This window comes from Thamnophis elegans, chromosome 8 (genome assembly GCF_009769535.1).
Source record: "Thamnophis elegans isolate rThaEle1 chromosome 8, rThaEle1.pri, whole genome shotgun sequence".
Classification (NCBI taxonomy): domain Eukaryota; kingdom Metazoa; phylum Chordata; class Lepidosauria; order Squamata; family Colubridae; genus Thamnophis; species Thamnophis elegans.
The window spans coordinates 62,291,825-62,308,190 of record NC_045548.1 but is presented as its reverse complement, the minus strand read 5'-3'; the positions used below and the strand labels follow the sequence as shown (position 1 = coordinate 62,308,190).

The following is a 16,366-nucleotide window of genomic DNA, read 5'->3' as shown; positions in this document are numbered from 1 at the left end:
TACCTACCTACTTATCTCTATCACTATCACTATCTATCTATCATCTATCTGTTTGTCTCTCTGTCTATTATCTATCCATCCATCTATCTATTAATCTAATCTATCCATCTATCCATCTATCCATCTATCCATCTATCCATCTATCCATCTATCCATCTATCCATCTATCCATCCATCCATCCATCCATCCATCCATCCATCCATCCATCCATCCATCCATCCATCCATCCATCCATCTATCTATCTATCTATCTATCTATCTATCTATCTATCTTACCATCCATCCATCCTCCATCCAACCCAATATCTAATCTATCTATCAATCAATGTAATCCATCCATCCATCCTCCATCCAATCCAATATCTAATCTATCTATCAATCAATGTAATCCATCCATCCATCCATCCATCCATCCATCCACCCTCCATCCTATCTATCTATCTATCTATCTATCTATCTATCTATCTATCTATCTATCTATCTATCTATCTAACCTATCTATCAATCTAATCTATCCGTCCGTCCGTCCATCCATCCATCCATCCATCCATCCATCTATCTAATCCATCCATCCATCCATCCATCCATCCATCCATCCATCCATCCATCCATCCATCTATCTATCTATCTATCTATCTATCTATCTATCTATCATCTATAGAAAAAGCAAGCTTTAAAAGACAACTCTGCTGAGCAACAGCAATAGCAATAGCAGTAATAGCAATAGCAGTAGACTTATATACCGCTTCATAGGCCTTTCAGGCCTCTCTAAGTGGTTTACAGAGAGTCAGCATATTGCCCCCAACAATCTGGGTCCTCATTTTACCCACCTCGGAAGGATGGAAGGCTGAGTCAACCCTGAGCCGGTGAGATTTGAACCGCTGACCTGCTGATCTAGCAGTAGCCTGCAGTGCTGCATTTAACCACTGCGCCACCTTGGCTCTTGAGGGCGGGGGGTTGGGACCAGAAACATGTTGTTCTACAGAAGAGACTTTCACAATATTCTAGATTATCCTTTTCATGATATCCTAGATAGCAATTGCAGTATTTGAGGGGTTCAACCAGAAGGCATGGCAAAAAACAATGGATGGAAACTAATCAAGGAGAGAAGCAACCTGGAATTAAGGAGAAAACTCCTAATAATGGGAGGGGACATTCACCATCCACCTGTGACTTTACTCCCAAGTCGACCCTGATTTCTTAGCTGTTCTTTTCTTCTGGCAGCTCTGCACATGCGCACATTGGGAACAGGTTCCAGCTGTTCCTCTGCCTCACTGCTGTCTAGCTCTGAAGGCAGCTGAGATGACCTTGGCTGCATATCTATCTCTGATGCAGAGCCCTCGTCAGATCCTTCCCCAGACTTCGGGTCTGGCCCATGTTCCTCCCCAACCTCCTCACTGTCCGAATCTGCTGCCAGCTCCACTGGCCACTGGCGGGCCATAATACCTAGCTCCTATTAAGGTGACATTGCTTAGTTGATGAGACTTGAAGCATGACAACCCTCTTAGATCTTATTGGACAGCTGGAATCAATTGAGACAAGGTGATCCTGCAAATACCCAGGATGTGAATGTATTTCATCTCCATGCTCTTAAAATCTTGGAGATGTTGCACTTCCTGCCCTCCTTTGTCCTAATATAGTAGATAGGAGAGCTGTCCAGTTATATACTCTTTTTTTTGCTGTTCATACTGTACAAACCAACCAGTGAGCCTTAATTAACTGTCTCCTTCATCGCAGACATTTGCCATATAACACCTTGAATAAGATCGTCTGCTATGTTATGTTCTTCTGCTGTCATAACAGTTCTCATATCTCATAACTTGTTCTGACACCAACACTCTTGTGCAAATGATGTTGTACTGAGATACGTTGTGTACCTCAGATGACAGCAACCTAAACGTTTACTGCAATTAGTCAGGTGGATAAATGACATCTTCCCAGCTGTCATCATCCATCTATTTAAACCGGACATTTTCTGGGTTTGGTTTTTGTTTCTCTCTTCAAGTTTAATAGACTTGTCCTGGCTTGTACCCATGAGGTGTGTTAGATAGTGAGTTATGTCATTTTCACTTTAATTGTTAGGGTTAATTGAATGAAGTCTCAGAAATTGCCACCACCCTTTATATTTTAACCGTTGTTTTTTTTTCCCCTCCCAAGAATTAGTTGCATTTGATGACTTCGAGCATCTTGCCCTTGCTTGCATTCATCTCATAATGCTTTTTGGAATCCAATCTAACTAAGACCTACATCTCTGCACTTGATTCTCAGCCAACATTTCTTCCCTTTAGGCAACAACTTTATAAACATCCCACGACATGAGGCACCAGATACCAAGCTATACGGATTCTTTTTGGGTGTGTATGTGGCGGATATCTTTTTTTCTATCCTTAGGATACTAACTATGTCACTTTTGTGATCTGCCAGCATCCAGCAGAACTAGCAGCAGAGTCAGACAGTGAGGAGATTGGGAAGGAACATGGACCAGTCCTGGAGGCTGTGGAAGGCTCAGACAAGGGCTCTGTGTCACAGGCAGAGATGTGGCCAAGAGCATCTGGCAGTTCTCAGCTGCCTTCAGAGCTAGACAGCAGTGAGGCAGAGGAACAGCTGGAACCTTTTCCTAGTGTGCAGAGCTGCCAGAAGAAAAGAACAGCTAAGAAATCAGGGTTGACTTGGGAGTAAAGCCACAGGTGGACGGTGAATGGCCCTTCCCGTAGGAAATCAAAGAGGAGCGAAAGGGGAGTGGGCTTTTGCAGGAAACAATTCATTCATTCTTTTCAGGAGTATGAAGTTCTGTCCGTGAATCTCAGAGACTCTGTGCCAAGTCTTTCCTTCCACAGCACTGCGTTTCAAAAATATTTACATGGCAGCTTTCCAAGCTAGATAAGATCTGTGGTTATAATTTCACCTTTGAAAGACTGTTTGCTAGGCCTTTGCTGAATGTGTACGAGAGGAATTCACATTCATTAGGGTTTTGTTGGGATTAGGAATCTGCTTCGTGCTTTTGGGGGAAGCCTAGGTCAGAGCAGTCACATAACTCACAGCCAGTTTGGTGTGGTAGTTAAGCTGTTTGTCTAGAAAACAGAAAACCGTTTGTGATGGTCCTGACTTAGGCATGAACACCAGTTGTGTGATTTTGGACTAATCAACAGGTGGCAGTGGGTTTCAGCCTAAAGGTCCTTTTTCAAGAGGCAACTGGGCTTTCTTTGAAGATGTTTTGCTTCTCAGAGCTGAAGAAGCTTCTTGGATGCAAAGTGGAATGTCTTCCATGAAAAACAAAACCCAGAAAGTCCAGTTACCTCTTGAAAAAGCACCTTTGGGACATGAGACTGAGAAACTCCACAGACAGTGAGTTCTGTTCCACCTTAGATGACCTTGGACAAATCACTTTTCTGTCAGCCCAACCCTCCTGACAGGATTGCTATTAGGGGGAAAAAAGGAAAAGGGAGGAATATTAGGTATCTTTGCTGCCTGGAACTACTTATATGTAATAAAGGCAGGATTAAAAAGAAAACCTGTCCATAATAAACTCAAATCCTGTTATCAGATTTTTGAGAGTTAATGGGACTGCCTCTTTTCTCAGTTGTTAGAGCTTCAGCTCTGAGAGGAGATTGCTAGGAAGTCAGATAGTCTTTCTTCTGTAATTATCATCTCTAAGATGCTGTATTACAAATAAGTAGCTGGGAACCAATCTGAATGTAAATTGGGTATGAAAAAAGGATAGTTCTTCAAAGATGTTTCAAATTGCATTCCAGAGTTCATTATCTGAACCAGCATGTCTGTACCAATGCCACACATAATAGGATCCTGTACTACTTGAAGGTGAACAGAAGGAAAATAAATTCTCAGGAATTATTAAACAAAAGCTCCCCTAAGACTCCTGTACAGCAAAGGTATAATCTGGGCATATTAGTAGGTGCATAAATGCAACATATGTAGGTGAATAAGTCTGTGAGTGCAAGGTGAATAAGTGTGATCAATTAAAGCTTGCTTTTATTCTGTGACATTTGTTACTTGTGACCGTCCAAATGACTTTCAGTGGTTGTATCTGATTTCTCAAACATTTGTCTCAGGTGGGTAAGGAGGCAACCACAATTGTGAGCATTGTTGACTGTTTACACATCACACAAGTCCTAGTTGCTTTAAGTATAATGAAGGAATTAATTCATGGCATTGGGCCAAGTGTTCTGAGGAAATGCCTGTTTCAGGGGTGGTCTGCTGGGGGTTCGCAAGGGTTCAGGAGAACCTCTAGCTAAGATTCTGTGCAGTTCAGAGAACCCCCGAATCCCACTCCTGGCTGGCCTGCCTGCCCTGCCCCCAGGAGTCCCCACGTGGCCCATTTTGGATTCAGGTAAGTGCAGGGCATGCACAAAAGCTTGGGGAGGGTGATAACAGGCCTAGCGGAAGTTTGGGAAGGCTGGAAATGGGCCCATTTCTGGCCTCCAGAGGGTCTCCAGAGCCTGAGGAGGCTGTTTTCACCCTCCCAGAGGCTCAAGGAAAGCTTCTGGAGCCTAGGGAGGGCAAAAACACCCCCATGCTGTGGTGCAAGAGGCCAATTAGGCCACACCCACCATGGCCATGCTCACCCAGCAACTGGGCAGAGAACCCTTTGCTAAAATTTTCAAAGTCCACCTCTGGTCTGTTCCCAATTATCCCATCAGGTTTGGCAGAAGAAGTATGTTGCAGGTAGCATCGGCCAAAGATTTTCATGTGGCAGGACCCAGATAAGCCTCTTCTGCCAGGACACCCACTCTGTAGAACTTCATAATCCCTAAAGTGAAAGGGGACCCATCCCAGATATTTCTGCCTATTTCTAAAAAAATCCCTCAAAATCAGATTATGTGGTAGGTCCTTGTTGCAGTGATGGCCAAGATCAGTGGTGTATTAACCATTAAGCAGACTAAGCATGTTGCTAAGGGTACTAGGCCCAAGGGGGCACCACAAAGTTGAGAAAGAAAAAAAAAAACCAATGAAGATTTGTATAGTATGTACAAAGGAGAGGGGTACCAAGATTTGTCAGTGCTTAGGACACCAGTGAACCTTATTCCGCCACTGGCCAAGATTAAAGCCTGTGACTTGCGAGAGAAGAAGAAGGAAGAACTATTGAAACAGCTACAGTCGATGGCCTCAAGGTAGGACTGTCTCAGCTCCATGTTGCCAAGGTGACTGGAGGAGCAGTTTCTAAAACTCTCCAACATCCGGGTGGTTCACAACTCCATTGCCAGAGTACTTCAGGACCAGAAAGAAAACCTCAGAAAATTCTACAAGAAAGGCAAGAAATACAAGCCACTGGACTTGTGTTTGAAGGAGATACGAGCCATGTGGAGGAGGCTAAATAAGCATGAAGACCAAGAAGCAGCAACAGAAAGAGCAACTTTATCCCTTTCGCAAATACTCTGTGACAGCCTGAGCTGGTCATTTCACTGTTGAAGAAGAACTGGCCCATTAAAAGTTTTTCAACAAGAACAAAAAAAAATCTGATTATGTGAAGAGGCCTTGGGATTGCAGAGGAAGGCTGACCTGATGGAGGTCCTTCCATTGTTCATAGTATGTTCTCTCCTAGCCTTTGAACATAGTACGGAGTTTAACCCCATACTATTGCTACGATTCCTTCTTTCATAGTTGTTTTTACCAGGCTTATTAATGGCATGTGAAAGACACAACAAAGTGATGTCTTGTACGTGGTTTCAAGTGTTTAAAGCACCTTACTTTGAAGCAGCCATGTCCAATGCACAAATTGTTGTGGTTGTGGCCTGTCAGCCACCGGCCCCTCCAGCAGATGAGGAGCAGGTAGGGGAGTCAGGGTCAGCATCAAGGCAACCTGAGCGCTCCGAGGGGGGAGAGGAAATGGAGCTGGCAGAGAGAGAAACAGAGGCGGAACCTGGGCCGTCTGTCAGCCCTCAGGTGGAGAACCAACAGCCCCCAGGTATGGAGGTGGCTGATGAGGAAGAGGAGGAACAGCTGGGTCCAGTGCCTGGATGCACAGAAGGCAGAGGAGAGGAGAGCAGTGGAAATCTATGGGCCGATCCTTGGGACGGAAGAGCCACCGCTGCTAGCAAAGCCTCACCCTAGCTCTGGGGATAAAAGCCAGAGGGCAGAGATGAATAGGCATGGCAGACAACTATTCATCTCCCTGCCGGAAAGACCTGTTAGGCTGCTGTGACAGAGAAAGTTTTTACCAGGCTGCTGGAGCTCTTAATAAAGGAATCATTGCTTCAACTACAAAGGGTTTGTCTTATTTGGGGAGATGGATCAGAACAGTTGCTTCCGAAGTTGTCCTCAGTTCTCTGCACCTCTGCTGGAGCTGACTGTAAAGAGAAGTGTCTATGGATGTATCATGCAGACACAGCCCGGGATGCCTGGAAACAGTCGCATGAACCTTGCAAAGGTTGCAACTGTGTTAATCCTTTGAAGAGAAGTGCCTTGCTTGTGCTAATGTGTTCATTTTATTGATTGATTTAAAATATGTATATAGCTGCTCATCTTTCAGCCAGCTCTGGGCAGCTCCCAATCAAAGCTAATGCTTGTTACAAAGCATCTCTTTCAAATGCTTTGCACAGCCTTAATTAGGATTATCTTATTTTGAGAAGGATGATGCAGACTCTGCTCCAAGGTAATTTGGATGTTGCCTGGAGTGAACTGAGCTTTCTCAAAATAATCCAGAGAGAAGCTAAATGTTTCAGGTCCCTTTCAGAGCTTCAGGCTTACTTGCATTTCATTTGCCAATTGCAAATGGCTAGATAATCCTTCTAATGTCTCCCTTTAAAAAAGCATCGTCAACATGCTAGAAGAAAAAGTGAGAGCTTCATCCTTTTATCAGATAATTTGATTGTGGCTCACCAATGGTTTCAAGAAGTTTGATTTAACAGTTTGGTTGAAATTGTTCTAGTGTACACAAATTCATTTCACCTCCAAACTAGCATCTTGACATTTTTTTGGAAAGTACCAGTTTCCTAAATTTAACTGTATCTTAATTCTTTTTGGAATTCTGGAGAGTTATTTTGGGAGGGGTCTGCTCTAGCTGAGTAATTAGCTGTTGTTAGTTGTAGCTTCATCCTACACCTTAAACAACTGCAAATAGATGCTCTATTTCCCCCTTTTTCCCTGAATTAATTCTAAAGGGCCACACAGACTTAATCACCTTATCATCAGGAATACTGTTGCTCCTAACAAATTGTTCATCGTTGTAGGAAGTTAGCACCCACCCCTCTCCTAGGAAAATGAGATATTTTAGGAAATATTGAAAGGGCAGAATATTTCCCCTAAAAGGGAGGCAGAAACTCACCCCCACCTTTGTCAATGGGACCTTAAGGCCTGGGCCAGTCTATTCTACATAACAAAGATCTACCTTCTCCAGGCAGAGCCATAGTAGGAATTGTTCAAAGCCCTTTCATTACATCATCACCCAGCAAGAGTCAACCAAGCCTGGGACTCAAAGACAACCTACAAAGTTACTCCTGCTTGGCCCCATGGGAATTTGACAACCAATCAGAATACAAGCTCAAATTCAAAGCCTAACAAAGGGTATAAATCTATCTCTATTTCTCACCCATGTGCCTTTTTTTGCCCAGGATCTCAAACCAGGCGGTCCTGCCCACCGCCATTAAACCATCTTTTCAAGCAGTCTCCATGTTTCCAGTGTCTTTCTGCCCACTTAGAACTGAATCCAGAAGGACATTTCTTCCAGCATCATATTTGATTGTTTTAAACGCTGTTCCCAATTCTGTTGAACGGCTTGCCCTAAGTTCTATTTTGTAATGTCCTTTTCTTTCCTGTCTAATTCAGCATTCCCATAGTGGAGTGATTCTTGCCTCTTTTTTTTTTTAAGGTACATTTTGTAGGACTCATTTTGGGGTATTATTTTGGTAAGTTTCTGCTGTTGAAAAATTAGTTTAAAAGGTAACAGTTGGGCATTAATCAGTGTATTTTAGCCACCGCCACATGATTCTTGGCAAAAGAGAATAGAACTGGGTTTTCTCTGGTATGACTTGCCCAGATATAACTTTTCATGACTACCACCAACTGTCCACAACAAAAAAGCATTGTCTTGATCTTGAAAATAGTTTTTTTCTGCAGGAGATTCATGTCTCAACTGACACTCTCTGACATGCTTAATTTCCCTCCACTGACACCAACTATTATGCTGGCAAACTGGGGAAAATGTCATGTCAACATTGAACCTCCTTTCCACATCAATTGAGGACAATTTAGATCACATCCAACAGCCCAAGGCTCTGCTTCTGGCAATGAGAGTCTCCTTTTCTTATTGATTTGTGAAGGTAACTTAAGGATTTGTATCTCTCTCTCTCTCTTCAGTGAAGCATTACCAGATGGTTTATAATACAATAAAAATACAATAACAACAAGATCATAAAAATAATAAAGCACTCAATAAAACAGCAGTCAAGAATGGCGGTGTTAAAATTCAATGGATGTTTAAAAGCCTTGAAAAATGTAAGCAAACTGTCTAGAAAGAAATAGAATTGCTGTTCATATTTATAGACAAACCTAATTGAGGTTGAAAAATATTTACCCAGTAAAGTAAAAGTTTGGGAGCTTTTGAAAGTTGCCACAAAGGACACAAAATTCATGCAAAAAGAACAAAATGCTATACAGGTATAGCGTTGTATGCTATTTATACGGTATGCTGAATATTTAGTCCTGTCTACTTTCCTATGTTTGGGAAGAAGTAAGATCTTTTAAATATTTATGGCTTAATTGATTTAAACCTTTAGCTTTTTAAAGTGATTAATTAATTATGTGGTATTTTTGATTTGATTTTGATTTTGATTTTATTAATATTTGTAGGCCGCCCTTTTCCCTGAGGGGACTCAGGGCGGCTCACATAAAATCAGGGAGGGGGAATAACAAAACAATGACAAAGACACATATAATAAAAGTAATAAGCAACATACATTCATCATTCGGGAGGGGCGGCTATCCTTGTCCCCAGGCCTGACGGGCTAGCCAGTTCTTAAGGGCTGTGCGGAAGGCCTGGACGGTGGCGAGGGTACGAATCTCCACGGGGAGCTCGTTCCAAAGGGTCGGGGCAACTACTGAGAAGGCCCTCCTCCTTGTGGTTGCCAGCCGGCACTGGCTGGCCGATGGAATACGGAGGAGGCCCAACCTGTGAGATCTAATTGGTCGCAGGGAGGTAATTGGCAGAAGGCGGTCTCTCAAGTATCCGGATCCACTACCATGTAGGGCTTTATGGGTGACTAATAGCACCTTGAAGCGCATCCGGAGATCCACAGGTAGCCAACGCAGCTCGCGGAGGATAGGTGTTATGTGGGTGAATCGAGGTGCACCCACAATCACTCGCGCGGCCGCGTTCTGTACTAGCTGAAGTCGCCGGATGCTCCTCAAGGGCAGCCCCATGTAGAGCACATTGCAGTATTCCAGCCTAGAGGTCACAAGGGCCCGAGTGACTGTTGTGAGTGCCTCCCGATTCAGGTAGGGTCGCAACTGGCGCACCAGGCGAACCTGGGCGAATGCCCCCCTGGTCACAGCCGTCAGGTGGTGGTCAAACGATAGCTGTGGATCCAGGAGGACTCCCAAGTTGCGAACCCTCTCTGAGGGGTGTAAAATTTGACCCCCCAGCCTGAGTGATGGAATGTTTGTCGAATCTTTGGGAGGAAAACACAACAGCCACTCGGTCTTTTCTGGGTTGAGCACAAGCTTGTTAACCCTCATCCAGTCCATAACGGCTTCAAGGCCTCGGTTCATCACGTCTGCCGCTTCATTGAGTTGGCACGGGGCGGACAGATACAACTGGGTATCGTCCGCATATTGATGGTATCTGATCCCGTGCCTACGGATGATCTCTCCCAGCGGTTTCATGTAGATGTTGAATAGTAGGGGGGATAAGACCGAGCCCTGAGGCACCCCATATGTTAGGGGCCTAGGGGACGATCTCTGCCCCCCCACCAACACCGATTGCGACCTGTCCGAGAGGTAGGAGGAGAACCACCGCAACACGGTGCCTCCCACTCCCACCTCCCGCAGTCGTCGCAGAAGGATACCATGGTCGATGGTATCGAAAGCCGCTGAGAGGTCAAGGAGGACCAGGATGGAGGAATGTCCTCCATCTCTGGCTCTCCAGAGATCATCGGTCAATGCGACCAAAGCGGTTTCTGTGCTGTAACCGGGTCTGAAGCCTGACTGGAAGGGGTCGAGATAGTTTGCTTCCTCCAAGGACCGTTGGAGCTGGAAGGCCACCACCTTCTCAACAACCTTCCCAAGGAAGGGAAGGTTGGAGACTGGGCGATAGTTATTAAGAACAGCTGGATCCAGAGATGGCTTCTTTAGGAGGGGTCTCACCACCGCCGCTTTCAGTGCGGCGGGGAAGTTCCCCTCCCGAAGAGAGGCGGTAACAACCGCCTGGATCCAGCCTCGTGTCACCTCACTGCTGTTAGCAACCAGCCATGAGGGACACGGGTCCAGTACGCAGGTGGAGGCACTTACAGCCCTCATGGCCTTGTCCACATCCCCGGGGGTAACATCCTGAAACTCAACCCAGAGATGTTCTACTTGATCCTCTTGTGCCTCGGCTGGAACTGCGGGGGTGGAGTCCAAGTCCGACCGAAACCGAGCAATTTTGTCCGCTAGGAATTGGGCATAATCCTCAGCTCTGCCCTGCAAGGGTTCCCCCGCTTACCTTTTATTTAATAGGAATTTGATTCATAGTGACCACATAGATAGATTTTCTCCATGACAATCTATCCCTAACTTGGTCTTTCAAGTTTTCTGAAGCATCCCCCACCCCCCCCCAAGCCAGTTGTGGGATATGACCGGTACACCCCAATACAGGTGTACTGGTGCGTGCTGGGAGCACCAGGTACCATTCCGGTACGGTGCTCCGGAGGGTAACATGTCCGCCCACACTCCTTACCAGTATTTGAGCCAATTGGGGCTGTCACGCAAACGCACGGAGCGTGCGGCGCCTGTGCAATGCTCCACCAAGCAGCTGGAGTGTTGTGGAGTTGTCGCGGGCAGTAAGTAAGCATGCACATGCTGCACCCATGCTGCACCCATGCTGCACCCATGCTGCACGCATGCATGTGATGGAAGAGCCAAGGTGGCGCAGTGGTTAAATGCAGCACTGCAGGCTACTGCTAGATCAGCAGGTCAGCGGTTCAAATCTCACCGGCTCAGGGTTGACTCAGCCTTCCATCCTTCCGAGGTGGGTAAAATGAGGACCCAGATTGTTGGGGGCAATATGCTGACTCTCTGTAAACCGCTTAGAGAGGCCTGAAAGGCCTATGAAGCGGTATATAAGTCTACTGCTATTGCTATTGCTACTGCTATTGCATGGCCCTGTTGCACCATAGCGCTTACAACGGGATTCGGAACCAACCACTGCCCCCAACCCTTGGGCTGCAGTCCACTACTGGGGCATGGCCCATTGAGAACTGGGCCACAGAAGTGGCTGTGCAGGCAGCGGTAGTGGCTGTGAAAACAGTGGACTGTACTTGTAGTGTGTTTCTTGTTTGATTCTAAAAGGCAGAAGCTTTCCTTAGAAGTCTTGATTGTTTCTTCCCAAGTTCCTCCTAAATTTAATACTAGACTTTAATTTTTAATAGGACAGAAATATTAAATTATGAAATACGGGGGGAACAGTCATGCTTACCTAATTATATCTATATCTGTATCTGTATCTGTATCTCTATTATCTGTCTGTCTATCTATCTATCTATCTATCTATCTATCTCTGTGTATATATAAGCTTATATATATAGCTTATATATATAAAACACCCAAATTGATCAATGATGTATAAAGGCAAATATCTCTCAATGGTAACACTCTGACGATGTTAGCAGAGGCTAACAAAAGCCTCTATCTATCTATCTATCTATCTATCTATCTATCTATCTATCTATCTATCTATCTATCAATCATCTATTGTTAACATTATTTGTGCTTAATAAACACTATGTTGTCTGGATATGTAATTTGCTTAACAGTACAGATTACCTTCTTAATCTCCACCCCTTTTTTCCAACCACTGGTAAAATAAGTTCTATGTTTGATAATATTCTGCGTCTTTTTTTGTTCAATTTTCAATGTAAGTCTATCCATTTCTGCACAATCTAGTATCTAGTATCTTCATCTCGCAGAGTTTCTTCATTTTTCAATGAAGGATATAATCCTCACTGCTGTTGAAACATGCAATATTAAATATATACTACATTCAGTGGTGCATTAACCATTACGCAGACTAAGCATGTGCTTAGGGCACCAGGCGAAAGGGGGCACCAAAAATTTGAGAGAGAAAAAAAAAACAATGAAGATTTGTACAGTATGTACAAAGGAGGGGAACCAAGATTTGTCAGTGCTTAGAGCACCAGCGAGCCTTAATCTGCCACTGACTATTTTACATTATTTTGTTAACTTTCTCCTGGCTCTGTGGACTCCTTCCTATAGAATTTACCTATTTTTTTAGCTAGAAGAACCCAATGCACCACTCAAAAGCTGTCAGCCCAAAATAATTGTGCATGCTTTTACCAAGATGCTACAGGGTTTTTTTTAACGTTTTGCCTTTTGTAAATTGTTTTCACATATCTACCTTTATTTCTGTCTTTATTTAATTGATATGCTGCCACTGTCGAGCATGACTTCACACTATTATGGACAATCGCTCCTTTTATAGCCAACATCATTTATCAAATTCTCTCCACCCATCAACCTCTGCCTTCTTTTTCTTCTGGTATCCCCATGAAGGTCAAATCGTGCATTCTGATATGATTCTTTCTATACAGTTTACATAAGAACCCTAAAGAGCATAGAATAAGAAGGGGGGGGGGAATGCACACCTGGAAGCCAAAGTAATAAATCTGATAGCTGATACAGAAGAAAAGCAGATGGAAAGGATTTTTGTGGTGTTCTTTCAGCAAAGAGCATTACAGTCTACTGACTGTTGATATTATTTTTGGCATGTTCCTTGGGCTGTGTGACGCTGATGGAAATAGATGTTTCCAAGCAGACTGTACAATGTGTTAATAAATCTGAATTGGTGAATTAGCCTTGATATGCCATATAAATACTAGTGACTAATGACGAACTGAAATTGCAGTTCTACCAGTACTGTAATCTGAGATACTCCAGGGGAGATATCTTCAGTAACAGGTTGCATGAGGCAGACAACAAGCAATTGACTGTAAGGGTATTTTCATAAAAGTAATAGCAGCCCAGCTGGAGTCTGCCCTGGGTATTCAAACAAATGTGAGTCACTCTGAATGTTAATGAACGTTAGATTTTATAAGGTAAATAATTTAAGCTTCTAATTTGAATAATTGGATTATACTTGTTTGGTCCTTTCAACTAATTTTCTCTCCTTTTCCAGCAAAGACATTATTGAAAGCTATAACTTTGAAATTGTTATCTCTGCTTTCCAGTCTAATTGCTGACATAACATAAATTATTACTAAAATAATAACCTACGATGAATGACAATAAAACATTTTGAGAGAGTTTACTTCCGCTTATACTGAAGAGCAGTGGGATGCCCTCTGGAATGAGCTGCCCCCAGAGCTTCGTATAATCCCCGATCTCCGGTCCTTCCGACGCGCCCTAAAAAATTGGCTTTTCCAGCAAACCGGCCTGGCCTGAAGAAAATAAAATAAACGATTGATTATTGTTAATTTTAATGTAATTTTTAAAATGTTATTGTTAATCTTAATTGGGTTTGTTTTTGGATACTCTTATCTAATTTTCTTTTTAACTTTTGTAATATGTGTTTTTTTAATGTTGTATGCCGCCCTGAGTCCTTTGGGAGAAGAGCGGCATATAAATCCAAAAAAACAAACAAACAATAAACAAGCAGTGGTGGGGTTCAGGCTGGTTCGGGGGAACTGGTTGTTAACTGCCCTGCCTTTTCCTGCCTCATCCCTTCCAGGAATCCCCACATGCCTTGTTTTGGCTCCCAGGTTTTTGGCTCTCAACATTTTTGTTGCTAACTGAGAACTTTGTTAAATGAATTTTACCCCATTTTACGATGTTTCTTGCCATGGTTTTAAGTGAATTACTGTAGTTGTTAAGTTAGTAATACGGTTGTTAAGCAAATCTAACTTCCATATTGACTTTGCTTATCAGAATGTTGTAAAATGTGATCATATGACCCCAGGACACTACAACCAGTGGCACAAACATCTGTCTTGGATTATGTTTTTTCATCAAACTTCTGGGACCAAAGAAAGCTTGTTGTCTCTTTTTCCCCATACAATTTCTTCATCTTTGTACCACACAGCTAGTAAATAGAGCTTAATTCTTGCCATGCTAAGGATTGCTGAATCTATTAGATTTAATCTGTGCTAATGGGTAAGAAAGTTAATCATTTTGAGTTACCCAAATTGTCAGATTTGTCATAAAAAGAAAGAAACATAGTTGATTTATCAAAATGAATGCGGGAAAGAACAAAATTAAATCCCCTCTCTCTCCTTATACAACTGTAGGCATGAACGAAGATGCCATAACAAATGGTGAAAAACAAATATTATCCCTACTCTTGATTCACTGAGGAACATTTCATGCCTTGCCACCATCTGCTTATTGTAAAATAGTGGTATATTGTACTTTTCGCCATTAAAAAAGCATATATTTTTTTCTACAAAGAATTCAGATAGAACGTAATCAAACCAAAATAATTTTGTAAGGAAACAAAAAGTAGACAACAAACAGAAAGTAGACAAGCCATTAAAATGGACCAACCTTTTCCAACTTTGATATAGTAATCTCTGCTACTTTCTGTAATTACAAATATATATGCTATACATATACCAGTGGTGGGTTATGACCAGTACGCCCCGGTACGGGCATACCGGTGCCTGCCAGAGCATCAGGTACCGTTCCGGTATGGTGCTCTGGAGGGCCCACCCGCCCGCCATACTTACCTGTATTTGCGGTTTTTTGGGGCTTCCGCGCATGCACATGGAACGTACGGCGCTTGGACGATGTAAATCATCTCCTCTATATGAAATATCAGAGGTTCTTCTTTGACACTTTTTTGCCTTAAACTAAACTCCCATTATTATATCCTGATATTGAATTTCAGGATTTTTCTTTTATAGTTTGTCCTTGACATACAACTGTAATGAAGACTATAAGTGCAGCGACCCAGGAACTGCAGCCAGCATAAAACAGAGGAGATAAGTGGTACAAACATTTCATAAATAAAAAAGTGAATTTGAAGCAAGGTTGTGTGTAGTTTTTAGGAAGTTTTTGTCCTAGCTTTGAACCACTGTTATATGGCCAGTCGTACCATAATGTTGGAAGAAATGTCCATCTGGGTTCAGTTCCAAGTGGGAAGAAAGACACTGGAAACATGGAGACTGCTTGGAAAGATGGTTTAATAGTGGACAGGATTACATGGTTGAGGTCGTGGGCAAAAAAGGGCAGAGATGCTGAGAGTGCCTGGGTTTATGCCCTCTGTTGGGCTTTTGAATTTGAGCTTGCATTCTGACTGGTTGTCAGATTCCCATGGGGCCATACAGGGGTAACTTTGTAGGTTGTCTGTGTCCCAGGCTTGGTTGAGCCTTGCTGGGTGATGATGTAATGAAGGAGCTTTGTCTAATTTCTCCTATGGCTCTTTGTTATGTAGAATAGACTGGTCCAGGCTTTAATGTCTCATTGACAAGGTGGTGGTGGGGACAGGTTTCTGCCTCCCTTTTAGGAGAAATATTCTGCCTTTTAATATTTCTGAAAATATCTCATTTTCCTAAGAGGAAAGTAGGTGCTTACTTCCTTCAATAAAGCAATTGGTCTGATGTTCATATTTTGGCCACAGACCATAAGAATGCAACCCAGCTGATTGCCAGTTCTCTTTGGCTATTATTTCCATGATTCACCATTTAGATAATGAACAACCTGGAAAAAGTTGCCCCAAACCTCTGCATTTCGCAAACTAGAAAAAAATAACCTGGTTTATATGGACGCAAGTCACCATCTGCATCGACTTAACATGGGGCTGTGGCCACTGTATCGTGTGCTCTCAAGCAATTGTACATGAAACTGATTGTTTTTGTTTAATGGAGACTGGTGCAATTCCAGTGAATGGGCCCAGATTTTTAATCTCTTCCAGACTCCGCAAGGTTTTTAAAAAATTCCGTTTGCGCTGGTCCGCAGAGAGATTTCATGCAGAGTAAAAGCTTTTTACAGTCATAGCTGAGATGGATGAAACAAATCTAAAGCTGACTACAGTAACACAACTGCGTTTCTTCTGTTTTGCAAAGCTCTCGTTCTTTGATTACTTGTAGATGAAATATGTCAGAAAAGGGAGGGCGAACGAGAGAAAGGAAGAAAGAAGAGCTTCTTTAGGGCAAGCAGAGAGGCTGTCAATTCTACCCTCTTTATCAGATGTTTATAGCTAAG

General features: G+C 43.1%; 1 protein-coding gene across 1 annotated transcript; it reads left to right on the top strand.

The window, feature by feature from the left end:
* The first annotated feature begins 1,493 nt into the window (after nucleotides 1-1,493).
* Nucleotides 1,494-5,408, top strand: LOC116512020 (60S ribosomal protein L35-like). Its single transcript, XM_032222293.1, is given in 5 exon segments — nucleotides 1,494-1,543; nucleotides 5,026-5,116; nucleotides 5,119-5,181; nucleotides 5,183-5,340; nucleotides 5,342-5,408. Coding segments are annotated over 5 exon segments (429 nt in total).
* Nucleotides 5,409-16,366: the final 10,958 nt, after the last annotated feature.